Source organism: Chiloscyllium punctatum, chromosome 38 (genome assembly GCF_047496795.1).
Source record: "Chiloscyllium punctatum isolate Juve2018m chromosome 38, sChiPun1.3, whole genome shotgun sequence".
NCBI lineage: Eukaryota > Metazoa > Chordata > Chondrichthyes > Orectolobiformes > Hemiscylliidae > Chiloscyllium > Chiloscyllium punctatum.
The window spans coordinates 11,376,166-11,396,877 of record NC_092776.1 but is presented as its reverse complement, the minus strand read 5'-3'; the positions used below and the strand labels follow the sequence as shown (position 1 = coordinate 11,396,877).

The window sequence follows — 20,712 nt, the reverse complement described above, 5'->3', positions numbered from 1 at the left end:
GGTGTTGAACTTAAATGATGTTGCAACTACATGGCCCCCAAGAGAGTTGTGAATTTTTAACTGCATTCATGTTTTGAGACATTGACGGATCAGAAGGCAAAGCACTCATTGCAGAACACTTTGACTTCTGCTCTTGTAATCATGACTAATCTGTTAATGGTGCTTCCAAAGCTTCATATTTACATTAAACTCTTAGCTCGTAGTCGCTCTGGAATGAGGTTTGCCCAACTCTCATCAAGCTGGTGAGCCTTAAGTTGCTGAAATAGAGGATGTACTTATGTTCATATAGCACCTTTGCCATAATATTCATGATGTTCTGAAGAGCTTCGATTGCGGTAGACTGCTTTTTTTTTGAAGAGGCCACTATCATATGCCAATGTAGCTGCCATTCAGAGGTAAATCACCTATTCATTTGTTGTTGAGTGCTAAAGGATTGACATAATGTACGAAGAACTTCCTTCTCTTGTTCAAGTAACTTTAAACAATCTTCAAATGAACTATTGGAAGAGGCAGGTGAGGACTCAGTGATAACATCTTGTCTGAAGAATGGCAAAACTGCAGTATCAGGCCATACTATACATTCAGGTCTTGGAGTGGGTCTCGAGCCTACAACCTTCTGGCTGTGAGGTGAAAGTGCTAGCTCCTCAGCCAAGATGCTATGTGCCTACTTTAGCTCGATGCATGATTTTTTTTTTAACATTTTAAGCAATATTGTTGCAGAAAGGACTACAACCTCCAGACTGTCTCTTTGAACTCTGCATCCCCAATACTCAACCCTGCTGCTCTCAATCTTGCCTAAGGATGCTACCTATCTTAAATCATTATTTTCTTTTCACTTGGTGAGCTACCTTTCACAGTAAATTGCTGATACTTAGGCAACATATCACACTGTAAACTGAAAGGATGAAAAGCTCCTAGATTGGTTAAACAAGTAACTGCTGATACTGTGAAAGTAACTCTCATTGAACAAGTCAAGCAAGGCTATGTCATCACACTAATGTTCTTCTCCATTCTCCTTGGCTTCATGCTCCACCCCGTTTCAACGAAACTTTCCAGCGGAGTCGACTTTCTCTACTGGACGAATGAGAAACTGTTCAACCTGCATTGCCTCCAATCCAGGTCCAAGACCACCCTCTCTTCTGTCATCAATTTGGCAATATGCAAACAATGCTGGTGTATGCATACACCTAGAGGCTGAACCCCAAACCGTCATAACACATTCACCAGAAGCAAATGAGGGAATGGGCCTGAGTTTAAACATCAGAAGACAATGGTCCTTTACCAGTCTGTTCCTGCCACAACACTGTCGCCTGACTATCTAGACCTACAGCAACCTCTTTCCAAGAACCATTCTTATAAATTTCCTCTGCACTTTTCCCAATGCACTAACATCTTGCCTATAATGTTTTGCCCAGGACTGTACACTTTATTCAAGCTGAGGTCTAACAAGTGTCTTCAAGTTCAGCATTACCTCCTTGAGTTGTACTCCATGGCCTGTACTCAAATACTCTGTATTAATAAGCCCAGGATTCTGTATGCTTTATTAACTGGTGTCTCTACTGTCCTACTACCTTCAGTGATCTGTGTACAAATACATACAGGTTCCTCTGCTCCTGTGCCTCTTATATATTGTCTGTCCATGTTCTTCCTACCAAAGTTCATCACCTCACTTTCCTGCACTGAATTTCATCTGCCACCTATCTGCCAATTTGATCAACTTGTCAATGTCTTTTTGAAGTTTGATGCTGTCCTCCTCACAGTTTCCAGTACTTCTAATCTTTTGTGTCATTCACATTAACTGTGAAATTGTCCTGTGCACTCCAAGATCTTGATCAGTAATATGTACAGAGAAACCTTGATTATCCGAAGGACACGGGCGGGGAGAATTTCGTTTAGTTAATTGAATGCTGGATAACAGAGGTTTGCCAAGCATCGGTACCTTGCAATCTTGCTGGATAATCTGAAATTCAGATAATTGAATGCCGGATAATCAAGGTTCCTATGTAGTAGGAAAGCAAGGGACCCAATACTGACACCTGAGGAACTCCACAACAAACCTTCCTCGAGCCCAACAATTATTCATTGACCATTATTCTCCATCATTCAGCTCAGTTTGAAATTTTACCTTTGCTTCTCCCTATGTCTGACTCCCTACAGCCTAACTCTCAATTTGCATTCCCTGTAAATTTTCCTGCCGTTGTGCAGACCTCTGATGTTCATGTGCAGCAGTGACTTGTGGAACCAGCTGTCAGTGTGTTTGTACACTAGATAGTTATCTGATCAATGCTCAGAGGCAGGCTGGCTTAAAAGAAGCCTTCCTGTTGTGTTTCTGTACTCCTAAAAGTTCATCACTGGTATGACTGTGTCATTCTTTACATTCTGAGCTTTAGATTGGCTCATAGCAATCCACTTGAACAGTTACGAAATAGTTAAAGCGCTTATAAATACCTGAGTTTGTGTCTAAACTGGAAAAGGGGAGACGGGAAGCATGAGAGAAACAGGCGATAACTTTTACAGTGGTTCAAAAAGGATGCATTGTTTAGAATAGAAATGAAACTTGAGTGATGAAAAGAAAATGTGATGGGGAATAGGAGAGCACAGTGAAGTCAAAGGGAAAGGGATAAAAGGACGATGAGGAAAGAAAACACTTAAATTTTATTATTTTTTAATTAAAATTGGATTTTAAATACTTATTTCCGTTGTGATTACTAGCCCTGTAATAAAGCTAATCCTGGTCTTTGAGTGGTTTCATTGCTGTAATATTAAAAGTGTGCGAGCTGGAACATTTATAAAGAGATTGGTCCGGGGAGAGAGGAATTTTGTTATGTCTGAAGGGTTAAAGTCAATTACAAATACATGATAAAAACAAAATTACTACTTACCATTCCTTTCACTTTTTAAAAAAAAGTTAATATAAATACATTTTGGTTAATGAGCTCATTTGTTTCTAAAATGGCGTTCTAAAATCTTAATGGTATCTGAGAATTTCTACGGATGTGAGACAGCATATGAAAAAAGACATTGGCTTGGATTTAGGATGAAATTAGCCTGCTGTCTTTGATTTCAAACAAAGCATTCCTGGTTTTTCAATTCTCTTCCTGGTCTTGCCTCTCCTGATCTCTAACCACCTCCTTATCCGCAGCCCTTCTCTGCAAAATCTCTGCACTCCTTCATTTCTGGCCTTTTGCACGTCCCAGATTCTCATTGCATCCTCATTGATGCCTCTTGCTGTCTGCTGTGGTGGGCCAAGTTCCTGGACCTCCTTCTCTAGACTTTTGCCTTTTTTCTGCCACTTGGAATTTCTTGAAAGCCCACCTCTAACCGAGATTTATTTTTATCATCCTTCCTGATAATACCTTCTGTGGCTCTGGGTTAAATGTTGTTTGATGCTCCTGTGGGGTGCCTTGGGGCCTTTTGCTATACCAAAGGCGCTGTACAGATACAAACTATTGTTGTAGGGTGTGTCACTACAGCAATGGAATGGAGGGAGCCTGGAATCCAAGCAAAAGCCCAGTATCGGGTGAAGCAGTGTTTCTACCTGTCACACATTGGAGAGGACAAAAACTAATTGGGTATAACCAAGCTCAGGCACACAGAGATTATTGATAAGTTGCAACACCCTCACCCATGTCAACAACATATCTTCCCTCTCCTACAACATGCAGCATTGTTTGCTGGAAAGACTGGGTTATTTTTGCATTGCCTTTCCTTCACAAATGCAGTGCTAAGACGTTTGTTTATTTAATTCATGCAGTTCAGTGATGATCTCCAGTAAGGTGGGACAAAGCAAGAGATCATTTGTGACAACTGTAATTTCATTGAATTAATGTTTAATGATCGTTCCAGAGCATGCTGTGGTAATCAGGAGTATAATAACAGAAGAGGAATGCAGAGTCAGGGTGGAAGAAGCTTTGTTTTAATAGCTGTGCTTTTTAATTTATGTTTTTATTACACTTTTTTTTCTTCATTTCAGGAAATTGTAACAGCTGCAGTGCCACGTTTTCAGTTCTGAAGAAGCGAGTGAGTTTTTTTTAATAAAAGTATTTATGTATTAAATCAATAATCATAATGTCTATCTTTTTAAAGAAATTAAATATACAAGATGGAACTGTTAAACAGCAGTGTTAGGGATGGCCGATGTGGTTTTGGGTTCAAAATCTATTTCAGAGAAATGAGCACAACAATCTAACTAGACATGTTTACTGCAGTATTAACGAAGCATTGTTCTGTCAAAGGTAGGTAACTGTTGGAAGAAAGTACTGAGGGAGCATTGCACTGTCGGAGGGTAGTACTGAGGGAAACTGCACTGTCGGAGGGCAGTACTGAGAGAGCATTGCACTGTCGGAGGGCAGTACTGAGGGACACTGCACTGTCAGAGGGCAGTACTGAGGGACACTGTGCTGTCGGAGGGCAGTACTGAGGGACACTGTGCTGTCGGAGGGCAGTAACTGAGGGACACTGCCCTGTCAGAGGGCAGTACTGAGGGACACTGCCTTGTCAGAGGGCAGTACTGAGGGAGCATTGCACTGTCGGAGGGCAGTACTGAGGGAAACTGCGCTGTCGGAGGCCAGTACTGAGGGACACTGCCCTGTCAGAGGGCAGTACTGAGGGACTCTGCCCTGTCGGAGGGCAGTACTGAGGAACACTGTGCTGTCGGAGGGCAGTACTGAGGGACACTGTGCTGTCGGAGGGCAGTACTGAGGGACACTGTGCTGTCGGAGGGCAGTAACTGAGGGACACTGCCCTGTCAGAGGGCAGTACTGAGGGACACTGCCTTGTCAGAGGGCAGTACTGAGGGAGCATTGCACTGTCGGAGGGCAGTACTGAGGGAAACTGCGCTGTCGGAGGCCAGTACTGAGGGACACTGCCCTGTCAGAGGGCAGTACTGAGGTACTCTGCCCTGTCGGAGGGCAGTACTGAGGAACACTGTGCTGTCGGAGGGCAGTACTGAGGAACACTGCGCTGTCGGAGGGCAGTACTGAGGGACACTGCGCTGTCGGAGGGCAGTACTGAGGGACACTGCCCTGTCGGAGGGCAGTACTGAGGGACACTGCCCTGTCAGAGGGCAGTACTGAGGGACACTGCCCTGTCAGAGGGCAGTACTGAGGAACACTGCCCTATCGGAGGGCAGTACTGAGGGACGCTGCGCTGTCGGAGGGCAGTACTGAGGGACACTGTGCTGTCGGAGGGCAGTACTGAGGGACACTGCCCTGTCGGAGGGCAGTACTGAGGGACACTGCCCTGTCGGAGGGCAGTACTGAGGGACGCTGCGCTGTCGGAGGGCAGTACTGAGGGACAGGCACTGCACTGTCCTTTGAGTGTATTCCCATCTCAGTAGATGGGAAAGAGTCTGTGTTCCTCTCTTAGAGGAATAAGTTCAAATCTGGCTGGTTGAATTTCTATTCTTTTCACACTATAATGGTAGTCTCAGATGATGGTGTCTATAGATCTATCCCTGGTTATTGTAAAAACCCAGCTAGTTAACCAGTGTTTTTTAGGAAAGAAATCTGCCATCCTTACTTTATTTGGCCTCAGTGTGACTCTGGACCCACAGCACTGTGGTTGACTCTTGACTGTTCTCTGAAACGGCCTGGCTAACCATTCAGTTCAAAGGCAATTAGGGACAGGCTACAAACACTGACCTTGTTATTGTTGCCCACACCCCATGGAAGAACAAGAAAATGTACATTTCAAAAACATTTCATAATCTGTAAATCACTGCAATGTCCTGAGGTTGTGAAAGTCACTTGAGAATTTCAAGTTCTGTCTTGAACGTTGGTCATGACTGCATTCGGTTGATCCATTTATAATCTTTCACTTGCTTTCATTTTAATTATTCCTGTTGGATATTTTGGCTTATTCCTCCCCATCCCATATGATGCTTTCTTTCTAACCCTCTCCATTCTCCAGCCCCTGTCCCCAGTGCCCCTCTTGAGCTTGTATTTTCCTTTTCCTAGCTCAGTGCAATGTAAAGTCTGCTTATCAGTTAGAATTTTATCTAGACTAAATTAGTGTTGTGTACAGTGGGGGACAGATAGTGAAAGCTGTGTACACAATATGAATTGATGGCTTGGGTTGGATAAGGTCTGGATCAGTGCAGTGCTACAAATTGAATGTTGGTAATGAATATCATGTAGCTTGCTAGTTCGTATTGCTGATAAACTGAACCGGTGTTAAATAAACCCTCCTCCATCAAATTTCTTTTTCTTTCTGTTCATGCGTAGCGTAACTGCAGCAACTGTGGCAACAGTTATTGCTCGAGATGCTGTTCATACAAAGTTTCCAAATCGTCAATGGGAGCGACTGGTAATTAATACTTTTACTACTTCCCTTGTCGTTGTGTCTTTCTTCAGTCTTTTGGCGGTTTTCTTTCAATTAACAATTTTCCAAAGATGATTTGAAGTGGCTGTTCAATATGTATGGATCAACATGTTTGCTTTGAGCAAATGGCAAGGCCAGGAAAACTCTCTGGTAATACCATGGGAGATTGTACTGCCTAATGTGATAGCGTATGCCTATAAAGTCTAGGTGTCACTTCCCCTCCATTGGCTGAGCTGAGTATGCGGCTCTCTGACTAGCCTTGGTGCTTCTGTGCTCAAAGGCAGCTTTGATTCTAGCTCCTGATTGCTATCAAATTACCCTTATGACTGGAGGTGATTGCCTGTTCTCCTCCTCCTCTCCAAGAGCATAGCAACATACATAGACTCTTACCAAAATAATGGCACCACTGTCTATGGAACTCACCATAGTGTGAACCATCACTCTGAGGAGAAGAGTAAACAGCCATCAAAAGAACATGCAATGTGAAGTTAGTTATTGATGAATTCGGCTTAATTTCTTCAAATCAAATGTTTTGAACATACATACCTGATTTGTTTCATCAGTTTAAGAACATTTTTAGGACTGATAACTATGTGCACTAAATAAAGCTAACTCTCTTGCAAATCCTATTTGAATGTTCCGTGTGTACACAGATGGACTAGCAGCTTTATAGTTCGCATAGCTGCTAAATTTCTAATTAGATAGAGTCCTGCAGTCTCCTAATTCCTGGTTGGGAATTGAGGATTAAGTTATTTAGCTCTATTTACTATGAACCTGACTGATCATTCACTTAATTCCATATACCTGCCTTTGCCTCATATTCTGATATATTTTTGATGAACGAATCTATCAGTCTCAGATTTAAAACTAATGATTGACCCAGCATCATTTTCTATTTGTTGGAGAGCGTTCCAAACTTTTACCACCCTTTGTAAGGAGAAATGTTTCGTAAATTCACTTCTCGAAGGCTTGCATAGTCCTAAATTCCCAGCAATAGTGGATAGAGAGAAACCATCAGACCCACACTGTAATCTTCTAAATTCCAGGAAATGCAAGCCTTAATTTGTGTAATCTTCATCTTGTCCTTTAATCCCTGGAGTGGCAGAATTATTCTGCTGAACACTGGACTCTCCCTCCCAAATTCAGTATAATCTCCCTAGTGTGTGATGCCCAGAACTGAACGCAGTGCTGCAGATGTCATCCAATCAGTGCTTTGCATTGCTGTAATCAGAGATGATATTTCAGTCAATTTGATGTGAGTTGGATTTAAATCCAGACCTCTGTTATTCCTGATGAAGGGCTTATGCCTGAAACGTCGATTCTCGTACTTTTCAGATGCTGCCTGACCTGCTGTGCTTTTCCAGCCCCACACTCCCAACTCTGTTATCCTTTAGTATGGACGTTTGCCTGTGTATCCTTTTAGATTTCTGATACAGAGCCTTTTGACCAGGCTTGTCACTTCATCCATCCATCCTGATTGGAGTGGAAATTGTCAATGTCCTGAAAAACCGATCCTAATGGGCAAGGTTGGCAGGAACTGTATTGGGATTTACAATTAAAACTGCCCACTCTCCTGGTTGGGTGGGAACAATCGGTAGAATTTTCAGTTCTGTCCAGTTAGAAAATGCTGACTACAGGTGATACTGTAGTGTAATTTTTTTCTGTCTCTCTTTTAGCCCCAGATGCCCAACGGGAGATGGTGTTTGTGTGTGCACAGTGCAACCTCATTTTGAGCAAATAGGACAAGGCATCAACTCTATTTCTCCTCCCCACCCCCCACCTTTTAAATGTAAATTTAATTTTTACGTTTTAACTAAAATGTACTGTACTGGAGAATGGGCATGAACGGTATGTACTATGAACTCTTCTGTATTAAGGGATTAGGGCTGCAATCTGACCATGTGAGCAAAACTGTTTCTGGAATCCATGTTTGTTTGTCATATAAACTAAAATAATATATAATATATATATATCCCCCTCTAAATGCTGCTTTCTACTGTATATACCATGGGATTAGACCTTTTCAATTTTCTTTTTGTATCGAATGCGGTGTAGAACACAATTTAAAGAGTTGGTAAAACTCTCCAGCTCCCCTCAAACCATGTTTCTTAAGATTGTATTCTATGTTTTCCCTTTAGTTTGATATGTGTGATGTAAGTCTGATACTTTCTCAATAAAAGTGACACTGCAGAAAAATATCAGAAGAGCACCACAAGATTTGTGACATTGTGAGGTTTTTCCTGGAGTGTGGACATTAGCTTTCATTTTCAGATTATTAAGTCATCACATTGGTGTTCAATAATAGGCTTTTTTTCAAAAAGTTTTTTAAAAAATAGTTTCTCCAAATTATCCAATTCAAAAATTCAACCCATCGTTGCTATTTCAGCCTTTTGAAAAGTTATCCCATTACTCCCAATCTTCTGCTTTTTACCTACAGTTCTATATGTATCTTCCGTTCATTTCCCTTTTTGAAAGTTCCTGTTCAATTTGCTTTCATGTCTCTTCAAGCATCTCACTCGTATCTTTCCAGCCAGTTGCCTCAAACCTGGGTCTCTGGGTATTGACCCTTCAGGCAATACAAACAGTTTTGTCAGTCTTTCCTCCTGCCCTTGTTTTTCTGAGGGTTGGGCTGTTGACTCCCACTCAATTGGTCAATGTCTGCGGACAAAGTAATGCAGTAGTTTACCATAGCTTTCTGCAGAATGGCTGACTAGGAAGCACTTCCACTCTGACGCCTACCATTTGGTGTGTTGGAAGAATTTACAGGATGACAATCAATCTGTTTGTTCAAGCAATGAATAGATCCCCTATGATCATCAAGTACTGTAGGACTCTAACATAGAGCTTATAGCCCAGAGGCTCCCACTGCATCACAAGAGTTGCTCCTCCTTCCTGCTTATTCTATCAAAACTATTGTTTTTAAAAATGGAACTATTCAGAAGATTGATGAAAGAAAGCTCCAATTTTTCTCTTGCATCTGTCTTAACTGCTCTTAGTGTCATTTTTCTTGCTGTTAGTCATAACTTTTAACAGCTAGTCTGGTCTGAAAGTTGAAGCCCCATTGCCAAAAGTATTCCCTGTGGAGCCTAGTACCAAAGCAGGAGCTGAGGTGAATCATGCATTTAAGGGAAACTGGATAAATGCTCAAGAGAGAAAGGAATATTACATACTGATGGTTGGTGGACCAGTTGGGCTGAACGATCTGTGATCATGTCATCAATTGTTTAAGTGATCTAAATGGATTCTAAGGTTTATTTGAGGTAAATTGTGATGAAAGTTTCTTGAGATTAATGACTGCTTGGCTTCACTCAACAGCCAGGAGAAAGTGAGGACTCCAGATGCTGGAGAGTCAGAGTCGAAAAGTGTGGCACTGGAAAAGCACAGCAGGTCAGGCAGCATCCAAGGGGCATGGAGGGCTAATGGCTGAAATGTCAATTCTCTGGCTCCTTGGATGCTGCCTGACCTGGTGTGCTTTTCCAGCGCCACTCTCTTCATTCAACAACTAGCCCAGGTTATTCCTGGATCAGGATACTTGTGTTAAAAGACTGGTTGGGTTTCTTCTCCTTTTTGCTTCCTTTGCTCAGTGATTTGTGCTGGCATTCAGTAATTTCCCTGAACCCTATAATCATAATATGAAGAAGACAACACAGCAGCTCCCCAAAATCTATCCATCACACCAGTTTCAATTCGTAGTGCTTTAGCACAAAGGCTCCCTGCATAGAATTCAGAATGATCGCCTTCTGTTTTTATACATTTTCTTCCTAATTTGTGCCTCGCACAAAATTGCATATAAACTCCAGCACTCAAACAAGCTATTTCATCAGGATTTAAGCTTCATTCAAGCCTTCTTCCACACTACTTTATCTTACCCTAACAGCCTGTCCTTCTATTCCTTTCTCCCCCACATACTTTTCTGGAGAAGCTAGATAAATATCAGTGTTATTCACCTCAACTACTCCCTGGGACAGCGAGTTTCATGTTCTTACCACTCTTGGCAAAGATGATTCTCCTTAATTCCTTGTTGGATTAATGAATAACTATTATATGTATATGAACTCACCTCCTTGAAACATCCGTTAGTTATTGAGTGTTGGTCAACAAGCTGTCGTTATCTCTGGATACTGTCCAGGTTTGCTGCTGAACTTAGAAAAGGTTTTGCTTTGACAAAGATCTGAGACGGAGTTCTCCCAGGAACACGACCACACACACACACGCACTTGCTAGTCTGCCATTATTCAAGAACTGCAGTCCACCTTATGTCATTTTCATATTGAGTCTATGGAGCTGAAAACCATAGAAATCAAAATCGGGGAGAGAAGAAGAGGCGGCAAATCAAACTGTAGTGACGCCGAACTTGGGGATTAGGAACAGGAGCCTGAATAATTTCTTTCCCCTTTACCAACTCATGATGGGTTTAGGTGGATTTACCAATTGACCAGTTTGTGTGAAAGGCTGTTCGGATGCTGCCTGAACTGCTGTGCTTTTCCAACACCACTCTAATCTATAATCTGGTTTCCAGCATCTGCAGTCCTTGTTTTTACCCAGTTTGTGTGAAAACCCATCTGGCCCACCCTGCCATCCTTACCCAGTCTGGCCTCACAGTGATTCCAACGTCTTCTGAAATGACCAAACAAATTGTTTATCTGGGGTATCAGAAGAAGACAATAAATGGTGACTTTGTTGGTGAAGCCCACATCCCATTAAAGTGAATGGAGTTATACAGCACTGAAACAGACACTTAAGTCCAACCCGTCCATGCCGACCAAGTTTCGCAAACTAAACTTGGGGCAGCACAGTGGCTCAGTGGTTAGCACTGCTGCTTCATAGCACCAGGGAGCCTGGTTTGATTCCCGTCTTGGGTGACTCTGTGGTGTTTGCACATTCTCCCCGTGTCTGTGTGGGTTTCCTCCGGGTGCTCCAGTTTCCTCCCACAATCACAAAGATGTGCAGGTCAGGTGAATTGGTAATGCTAAATTGCCCCACAGTGTTAGGTGCATAAGTAGGAGGGAAATGAGTCTGAGTGGGTTCCTCTTTGGAGGGTAAGTGTGGACCTATTGGGCCGAAAGGCCTGTTTCCGCACTATAGGGAATCTAATCTTTAAAAAACAACTAGTCCGGCTTGCCTGCATTTGCCCCATATCCCTCTAAACCTTTTGTAGTCATGTACCTATTCAAATGTCTATTAAATGTTGTAACTGTATCTGCATCTATCACTTCCTCTGGCATTCCACATATGAACCACTCTCTAGTGCATGGGATCTGATGCGAAAAACCAATCACTCATCTTCCATGGAATAATGTGCAGATGACAGGGATTGATGGCCTATACTCTGTTCAGAGGTGGTGATCAGGACAGTGTTACAATGACCAGCGTTTCAGCACCTGATGTTTTTAAAAAATTGTTGGCAATCCAAGATCATCCCAGAGAGTTGCTAGGCCTGCTTGCAGAGTGTGAGAAATAATCCAGCAGGTATGCGCTCTCTTACCTGACAGCATAATATTGGGACAGTTCCAGTCTTGTGCTGGATTGGTGATAGTGCAAAAAGGCCTTGAACCTGCTGGAGTCCGATTACTTTTTTTATTTTTGTTCAATTATTTTCTTTTGCTGCGTCAGGATGAATCGTTGGATTTTGTTTACAGGGGCCTTTGAGTTAATCCTGTGAGTTGTATTGCATCTTTGAAGTGCAGATATATCACGAAAAGATGGAGTGGTGTGAAAATGAAGGCATTTGTGCACATGGTGACTGTCCAATGGAGATGGGGAGAGGTGTGGGATGCAGAGGAAACAGGAAGTAAATGTCCCAAACAATGGGTGGCACTGCTGCCTCACAGTGCCAGGGTCCTGGGTTCAATTCCAGCCTTGGGCAACCGTGTGCGGAAATTTGTACATTCTCCCCACATTTGCACATTCTCTGCATGGGTTTCCTCCGGGTGATTCGGTTTCCTCCCACAGTCCAAAGATATGCAGATTAGGTGAATTGGCCGTGCTAAATTACCCATAGTGTTCAGGGATATGTAGATTAGGGGAATAGGTCTGGATGGGTTACTTTTCGGAGGGTCGATATGGACTTGTTGGGCCAAATGGCCTGTTTCCACACTGTAGGAATTCTGTGATTCTATGATGGATTCAGTCATGGAGACCAAAGAATACTAGAATCCCAACAGTGTAGAAACAGGCTATTTGGCTCAACAAGTCCACACCAACCATCTAAAGTTCAGAAAGGTATCCTTTTTGACTGGTATATTTATTTGACACAGTTGACCCTTTTTTCCCTTTAGATGGATGTTCTACAACAAAATGTTTTGCTGCAGATAAAATTCTAAAATAATCAGACGTTTATACAGCACATTTTCATAACAGCAGAGCATCATCATTGTTATAAAGTCATAGAGATGTACAGCACGGAAACAGACCCTTCAATCCAACCCATCCTTGCTGATCAGATATCCTAACCTAATCTAGACCCATTTGGCAGTGCTTAGCCCACAACTCTTTAAACCCTTCCTATTTTTGTACCAATCCAGATGCTTTTTAAATGCTGTAATTGTACCAGCCTCCACCACTTTGGCAGTTCATTCCATACACATACCACCCTCTGTGTGAAAACATTGCCCCTTACATCTCTTTTATATCTTTCCCCTCTCACCCTAAGCCTACGCCCTCTATTTCTGGACTTCCCTATCCCAGGAAAAAGACCTTGTTTATTTATCCTATCCATGCTCCTCATGATTTTATAAACCTCTATTAAGTCACCCCTCAGCCTCGAACGCTCCAGTGAAAACAGCCCCAGCCTATTCAGCCTCTCCCTATAGCTCAAATCCTCCAAACCTGGCAACATCCTTGTAAATCTTTTCTGAACCCTTTCAAGTTTCACAACACCCTTCCAATAGGAGGGAGACCAGAATTGCACGCAATATTCCAACAGTGGCCTAACCAATGTCCTGTACAGCCGCAACATGACCTCCCAACTCCTGTACTCAACACTCTGACCAAAAAGGGAAAGCATACCAAATGCTGCCTTCACTATCCTACCTACCTGCATGTGTTCTTTCAAAGAGGTATGAACCTACACTCCAAGGTCTCTTTGTTCAGCAACACACCCCAGGATCTTACCATTAAGTGTATAAGTCCTGCTCTGATTTGCTTTTTGAAAATGCAGCATTGTTTTAACATGATAGCCAATATATACACAGTCCTGTGAGCAGCAATTATAATAAATGTCCAGATCACCTGTATTTCTCAGGGTAGGTTGGGAATTAAATATTGACCACATACTGGGAAATTCTACTGCCCTGTGCTACTTCAGAATGATGTGATGAGCTTATTTACTTTTACCTGAGGGGGCTGACCTGGCCTCTGGTAACATAAGTTTGAAAGTCAGTGTGCCTTCAACATTATGGGACATCCCCGATTTGTGAATGTCTGTACTTGCAAATGTGAATATATACAAGGGGTTAACTTTAGTGATCCAACATCTGAACATTTACTTTCAACAGCTATTTTATCTTGTCCTGAATTGTGTTCTGCCTTCTATATTGACTCGAGCAGGACCTTGGATAGTACTGAGTTGAGTCAAGATTAGAGTGGTGCTGGAAAAGCACAGCAGTCAGGCAGCATCTAAGGAGCAAGAAAATTAGACTTTTTGGGTAGAAGCCCTTCATCAGGAATCCGAAACGTCGATTTTTCCTGCTTCTCGGATGCTGCCTGACCTGCTGTACTTTTCCAGCACCACTCTAGTCTTGACTCTAATCTCCAGCATCTGCAGTACCTACCTCTGCCTAGTACTAAGTTGTGCCGAGTCATCTGGAGCAAGGATTAAACCCACGACCTTTATGTCTGAAAGACTGAATACGACCCACTTTTCCAAGGATAACTAATCAGCGAAGTTTAAGTGCAAGCTGTGTTCTTAAAATCCAGCAGCAGGCATGGTGCTGTGCCATTTAGTACCCTGTCTCAATGCCCACGTCTGTGGATGGAGTTGCACAGCATGTTTAATGTTACCATGAATCTGTTTCAACTTTCCATTGTCAATGAATTCAAGCTTCTCAAAACCACAAGGCATCAGCCCTCGTTCTCATTGCCTGTTTGCAGGAGCTAATCTGTCTCCCTTGTTAAATGTTCAGAGACATTTTCCTTGCATGAGATGGTGCTTCTGAATGTGAACTCTTCAAATCTACATGTTCCAGATGTCTTATTGCAAAAGTTAGTGTGTTTTCCCCACAGTTTGCTTGTAATGTTCGTCAAAAGGAACTGTTTTATTAAACAATACAGACCCTTGGCTTTATACTAATTATTTGAAATGTCATTAATCTGTTGGATAATTCTGATTCAACTGCTTGTTTGTTTTTTCATTAATATAAATCAGACAGGAAATTAATCAAGTGGTTTCTTGCAGTCATTTTGGCAAGACTTGCAAGCTAGAGTTAGCGAGCCTGGGGTTCATATATAGTACACACCAGATCTTTCAACAGCTTGCTTTCTGCAGGTGCAGTAACTGGGGCTTTTGGCCCCACATGCACAGTCTCGCAGGACAATGTTCATGATCTGAAAGTTTACTGATCAATGGGTGTCATTTACAATCTAGAGGCCAACTGTTCCAGTAGGCTAGTACCACAGATATCCCTACTGCTTCTGTCTGTGTATTTGCGGCTCCACTGTTTTTAATTCACTCTCAGGATTTGGAAATCATTGGCCATGTGAATACTTATAGAATCTCGCTAGTTGCTTCCTAGAAAGATGAGAAGCAGGCACATGGAGAGCACACACCATCTTGACTTGGAACTGTCATGATTTCTTCAGTGTTGCTGAAGAAAACTTGGACCTGCCTCCCCAAACACCACTAATTTTTTTATCCACTCCAAGTGGACTGCAGCAGTTGAAGAAATCAACTCACCACTATGCTCTCAAGGGACAATCAAGGATAGCCAATGATAGTCCTGTCAATGATACTGGATGTATATTTTGAAAAAAAAATGCCAGTGTTAGTCAGCCACCTCAAACCCATAACAACTTCATTCACCCTATTAAAAGACACCAACTCACATTTACAGAGTGTTTATTGAAGGATAGACAGGGCAGATTTAGGTAAGATATATTGCCTGTGGGGCAATTGCCTCAGAAGGCCATGCGGACACAATTTAAAAATATGTGGGATGCTATAGGTCCAAGTTTTTTTTTAAACTGAGAAGGTTGTAAAATTTGGATTGCTCTGCGCAGAGGGTTGTTTAATAGAGAGATTACTGACTACCAGTGGTGTAAAGGCACTGGTGTTGAGTAAAGGCATTGAAATATTTTATCAGCCACGATCCTATTGAATGGGGGGGGGGGGGCAGGCTGAATGGCCTACTCCTGTTCCTATTTCACACTGATATTGCACATAATTAACTATGTTGTAATCTTTCTCTGGATGCAGCCCCCCACCCATATTCAGTTAGGCTGACAAATTTTGAAATTGCACCTACCGATCTGCTGTCCAGACCGTGTTTAGAGACATAATAAACAACAGTGCATTATTCCTTGTTGGAATTTCGTAGCAGGGCCACAATCCTGCTGTTGGAATTCACTTGGAGATCTGTCTGAGTTAAGTCAACCTCTGCACATGTACCTATACAATGCCAAGTGTCTTTTACTTTTTGAGAAGAACGTAAGATATCTGAAGCTTCAGTTCTACTATAGTTTTACATCGCATAATCTGGGGTTTGACTATATGTAAATGGCAGCGTAATGAGTATGTATGCAATGCTGTCCTTATGAGGCCTTGTGGCACAGTTGATAGCACCCCTATCTCGTGCATCTCAGGCAAGAAGTTCCAGGTTTGACCCCCACACTAGGACCTGTGGCCTTGGAAGATGCATTTCTAACAGAGCCAAATGTTGATTATCAACCTGGTAAACCTGCCAGCAGGCGGTACGAGAGGCAGAGTTTCCTGCTCAGCCATCCTGGACAAGGCAATGGCAAACCACTAGAGTACTTTGTCCGTAAGTATGGATCAAGCCAATGGATGACCACAGCCCATCCTTTGGAAATGACCGAAGAACAGACACAATTCTCTCCTGATGGGTCCAGTGTGACATAATTCTCAATCTAAGTCAAATCTTTCTTGCTTATCTGTAAATGTTGCAGCCTCTGCTCCAGGAATAACACTGTCTAATGTCTCATTCTACTGTTTTTTTTTTACTGCTGGTTTGTTAGATAATTTGTTTTGAGTAATGTATTTATGCCTTCTAACTCATCTAGTCCAATTGATTATTTAAACATAATCAGCCCTTAAACTCTGTTGCGTCAAGGCTCACAAAAAAGTGAGGTAACTTCCTTTTTCTCTCAATGTGCACTTATGCTGCTTCCTTGACGATTTAACAGGCTTGAATTTTTGGGACATAATAATTTGGAAAGGAATACTTCAGCCCTGTTGCTTTACTGATGGTTATGATTAATAGAAAGCCCCTCAGACCTGTTACACCACAACATTAAACCTTCTGTGATCTGTTTACTTGCCTTAGCTCTATACCTCGAAATGCTTTTGCTATAACAAACTATCCCTGTCTTGGAAGCTTGAACTGATTCCCCAGCATTCACAGCCTTCGGTAAGAGAAAATTTGAGAGTTTTATCACCCATTCTGTGAAAAAGAAATTTTGGTTTTCTCCTAAGTGGTCTGGCTCCAATGTTCAGATGCAAAAACAGAACTTGCTGGAAAATCTCAGCAGCATCTGTGAAGAGAAATCAGAGTGAAAGGTTCGGATCAGTGACCCTTCCTCAGAACTGATGCTAGCTGGGAAAATGTTGATTTTTATGCAGAAGACTGGGTGAGGGTAGGGGTAAGGATAGGTGGGAGATAGAGCCCACAGAGAGAGAAGAACAGTAGGACAGATGAGACAATCAGCCTAGGAGAATGAATGGCTGTTAGTGGGGACTGTTGGTAGCTCACAATGGGTAGTGTGTGTAATAGTAGACTGTGTGATAGTTTTCAGATTATGATCTCCTGTTGTCTTGATTTTCCCCCATCATTTTTGTGCATCGCCATCAAGCCACTCCCTCAAATCAAGATTATGCAGTATAATTTATAATTTAATCCATTTATCTGGTAAACTGTTAAACCTCCTGCAAGACCAATGTATTTTTCCTCAGGTAAAATGCTCAAAACTAAATTGAGTTGCTCCAGGAGGGGCTTTGTGCACCGAAGTGTAACCTCCCTTTTCTAATCCAGATTGAGAATTGAGCACTGTTTTTCAGGTGAGAAGGTCGACGTCAAAGTTTCAACCTTTCATCTTAACAAGTCACAAAGGTGACAGAGTTCCCTAATGTCTAAGAACTGACAATATCAATGGCTTGTGAATAGAGGTCAGTTTATAAGGGCAAGGTTTAAACATTTATATGGAGATTTCTGCACACACCACAACTTTGCAGACAGAAAAAGTTTGGATACTCGTACATTGTACGAGAAAGGGGACTCAGGCCAGCAGTATGTTTACAGGGCCACTGAGACCCATGATTTAAAAGGCAACACATTGATGAAAGGGTTTGATCTCAGAGGGATTTTTGAAGCTGAGTCGAACTCAGCTCGCTCACTTGCTCTCTCTCTCTCTCTCTCTTTCTCTCTTCCTTTGTGGTTTTCCTTCCCAGATTTGGAAGGCTTCCAGAAATTAGTGGTATGTTTTAAGCACAAATAATGAGATGTTATGTCACAGGCATTTAAACTAATGGGACCTACTGGCATTTAAGAGATTAATGAGGGATGTAATACAATTAAATCCTGATAAAGACCCCTCGAATTTGCCAAGAAATGTTATGTTTGGATTGGGATATTTTATACTGCTGCATTTGTAGAAATTATGTATTGTGAGAGAGAGAGAGACTGCATTTTATGGTTCATTTTGATCTAATACTGGAAGGTAAATCAGTGGCAAAGGATGAATGAGTTTCAAAGAGTAGATCAGTTGAAAATTATTTACCTTGTAGTAATTGGATGGCAAAATGCACATTCTATAGATTTGACTCTGATTGACTTAATTACATGGAACACAGGTTGCACCATCCTGATTTGGGATTCTGAGTCAGGATGAACTTGTCCATGCGAATCATGTACCCTCAGATCCTTGATGACTCTCACCCATTAGGTTACAAGTTACTTGTAACCTTTTGGCTATCTTGGCCACATTGAAGCAGTGTCAGTCTCTAACTGAATCTAAGCAGAAACCATACTAATGAAATAGGACAGCATTAGAAATTGATGGCACAGAGGTAATACAAGTCGACCAGTCGATGTCCTCGGACAATGAAGAAGGGACAGTGTTCAGTAAAATAAACATCACCAAATTTGGTCATCATCATGAATCCTTGAATTGGCTGCAGAATGAATGTGAAATTTCCATTTTTTTTGGAGGAAAGGACGTGACTTTAGTCCTTTGGAATTCCAAGCTTTGGGTTAGGATTGTATTGGGATATGGTTTATGCAGACTTGATTGTTCTTGAAATAAGGATGTATGTATTTAATTAAATAATTATATTTTATATGATGGTTGAAAAGGCCACTTTGCTCTTTATTACAACGCATGTTATGGGGTAGGAGTTTGGATTTGATTTTGAGGGATAAAATCTTTCATCTTATTTTGTTAAATCTGTTTTTATTTTCAAACTAATAGCAGGATTATTGTTATTTTGAAAGAGATAGCTCAAATGGGAAGGGGGCATGAGGGAAAAAAAGAGTAAGCGCATTGAACATAAAGTGCTTGCTTCTTTGATGGGTTCCATGTGGGTTTTCATTTCATCCAAGATATTTCCTCTGAAAATAATATTTAAAGGACTTCACTGTAGAGCTCACTGAGGGTCCAATGACACATGAATAAATCAGGCAGATGTGGACAAGTGGTATCATTGAGGGTGGTATCCATACCTAATACCAAGAACATTATTCTGTTTTCATCGTTTTGCTTTGGGCCACCATGCAGCAACCTTCCCAACATCTTGACTTCTCAAAACTCATGAGTAACCTTGACACATTGCACAGTTACACACAAGCGTGAATTTGTACCATTGATAGGTCTTCAAAACAGATAACTACAGAACATAGAGATGTACAGCATGGAAACAGACCCTTCGGTCCAACTCGTCCATGCTGACCAGATATCCTAAATTAATCTAGTTTCATTTGCCAGCATTTGGCCCATATCCCTCTCAACCCTCCTATTCATGTACCCATCAGATGCCTTTTACATGTTGTAACTGGACCAGCCTTCAACACTTCCTGTGGCAGCTCATTCCATACATGCACCACCCTATGTATGAAAGAGCTGCCCTGTAGGTCCCTTTTAAATCTTACCCCTCTCACCTTAAACTTATCCCCTCTATTTTTGGATTCCCCTACCCTGGGGATAAAGTCCTGACTATTCACTGTATCCATGCACCTCATGATTTTATAAACTTTTATAAAGTCACCCCTCAGCTTCCAATGGTCCAGGAAAGTAGCCCCAGCCTATTCAACCTCTCCCTATAGCATACAACTGAATATTATCTGAGCAGAGACATCAGCTATTCTTCACATAGCGAAGTCTCACAATGAGAAGGATGGCTCTGGTGGTATCTTTAATGCCTATTTAAGTGGTATAACCAAAGCCCATATGAAGACAGCACCTCGATCCAATTTTGGGTGGTAACTGTAAACAGGTAGAGGAAGGGTTCATATGGTGCAATGGTAGTGTCCCTACCTGTCAGCCATGAGGTCTGGGTTCAGGTCCCATCTGCTTCCAAAGTGTGTAATAGCATCTCTAAACAGGTTAATTAGAAACGATTACAAACAAGTCAAGGAATGGTTCTTATGGTGCAGTGGTAGTGTCCCTACCTCTGAGCCAGAAGGCCTTCATTCAAATTGCACCCGCTCCAGTGGTGTGTCATTCGCACATCTGAACAGGTTGGTCCAAAAATGTAGCAATGTCCTCTGCCTTGATTAAATTGTAGCTCTTGAGGTTTTGTGACACAGTGGTAGTGCCCTTGTCTTTGGGCCAGGTGGTCTAGATTCAAGCCCCCTCTGTCCCAGAGATGTGTCATAATATGTCTGAATACATTGGCTATAAATAAGTACAAACAGTTCTTTACAGAAAATCATGGAAAGAAACAAAATTATGCGGCTCTTGTGGTGCTGTGGTAATCTCCCTGCCTTGAACCCAGGAGTCTTGAGTTCAAGTCCTCCCTGCTCCAGAGGTGTATAATGACATGTCTGAACAGGTTGATTAGAAAATATCTGCAATCCTTGAGTCTGTCTCTCTGTTTCTACAATTTACATTGGAACAATTTTACCATTTAGAGTCATAAAGTAACACAGCACGGGAGCAGACCCTTCAGGGTCCATGCTGAATGTAATTCCAAACTGAACTAGTTTCACCTGCCCGCTCCTGACC

The 20,712-nt window shown here is 42.0% G+C and overlaps 1 protein-coding gene across 4 annotated transcripts in view; it reads left to right on the top strand.

The window, feature by feature from the left end:
• The window catches only part of zfyve27 (zinc finger, FYVE domain containing 27), a 188,741-nt gene extending 180,222 nt beyond the window's left edge, over positions 1–8,519 (top strand). For 2 of the 4 annotated variants that reach the window (XM_072557159.1, XM_072557158.1), the window contains 3 exons: positions 3,974–4,020; positions 6,225–6,306; positions 7,998–8,519. In XM_072557159.1, the coding sequence (XP_072413260.1) occupies positions 3,974–4,020; positions 6,225–6,306; positions 7,998–8,062 (194 nt within the window). In that variant the 3' untranslated portion in view covers positions 8,063–8,519. Of the gene's footprint in view, positions 1–3,973; positions 4,021–6,224; positions 6,307–7,997 lie in introns of those variants that run through there. The other 2 variants (XM_072557161.1, XM_072557162.1) reach the window with 2 other exon arrangements.
• Positions 8,520–20,712: the final 12,193 nt, after the last annotated feature.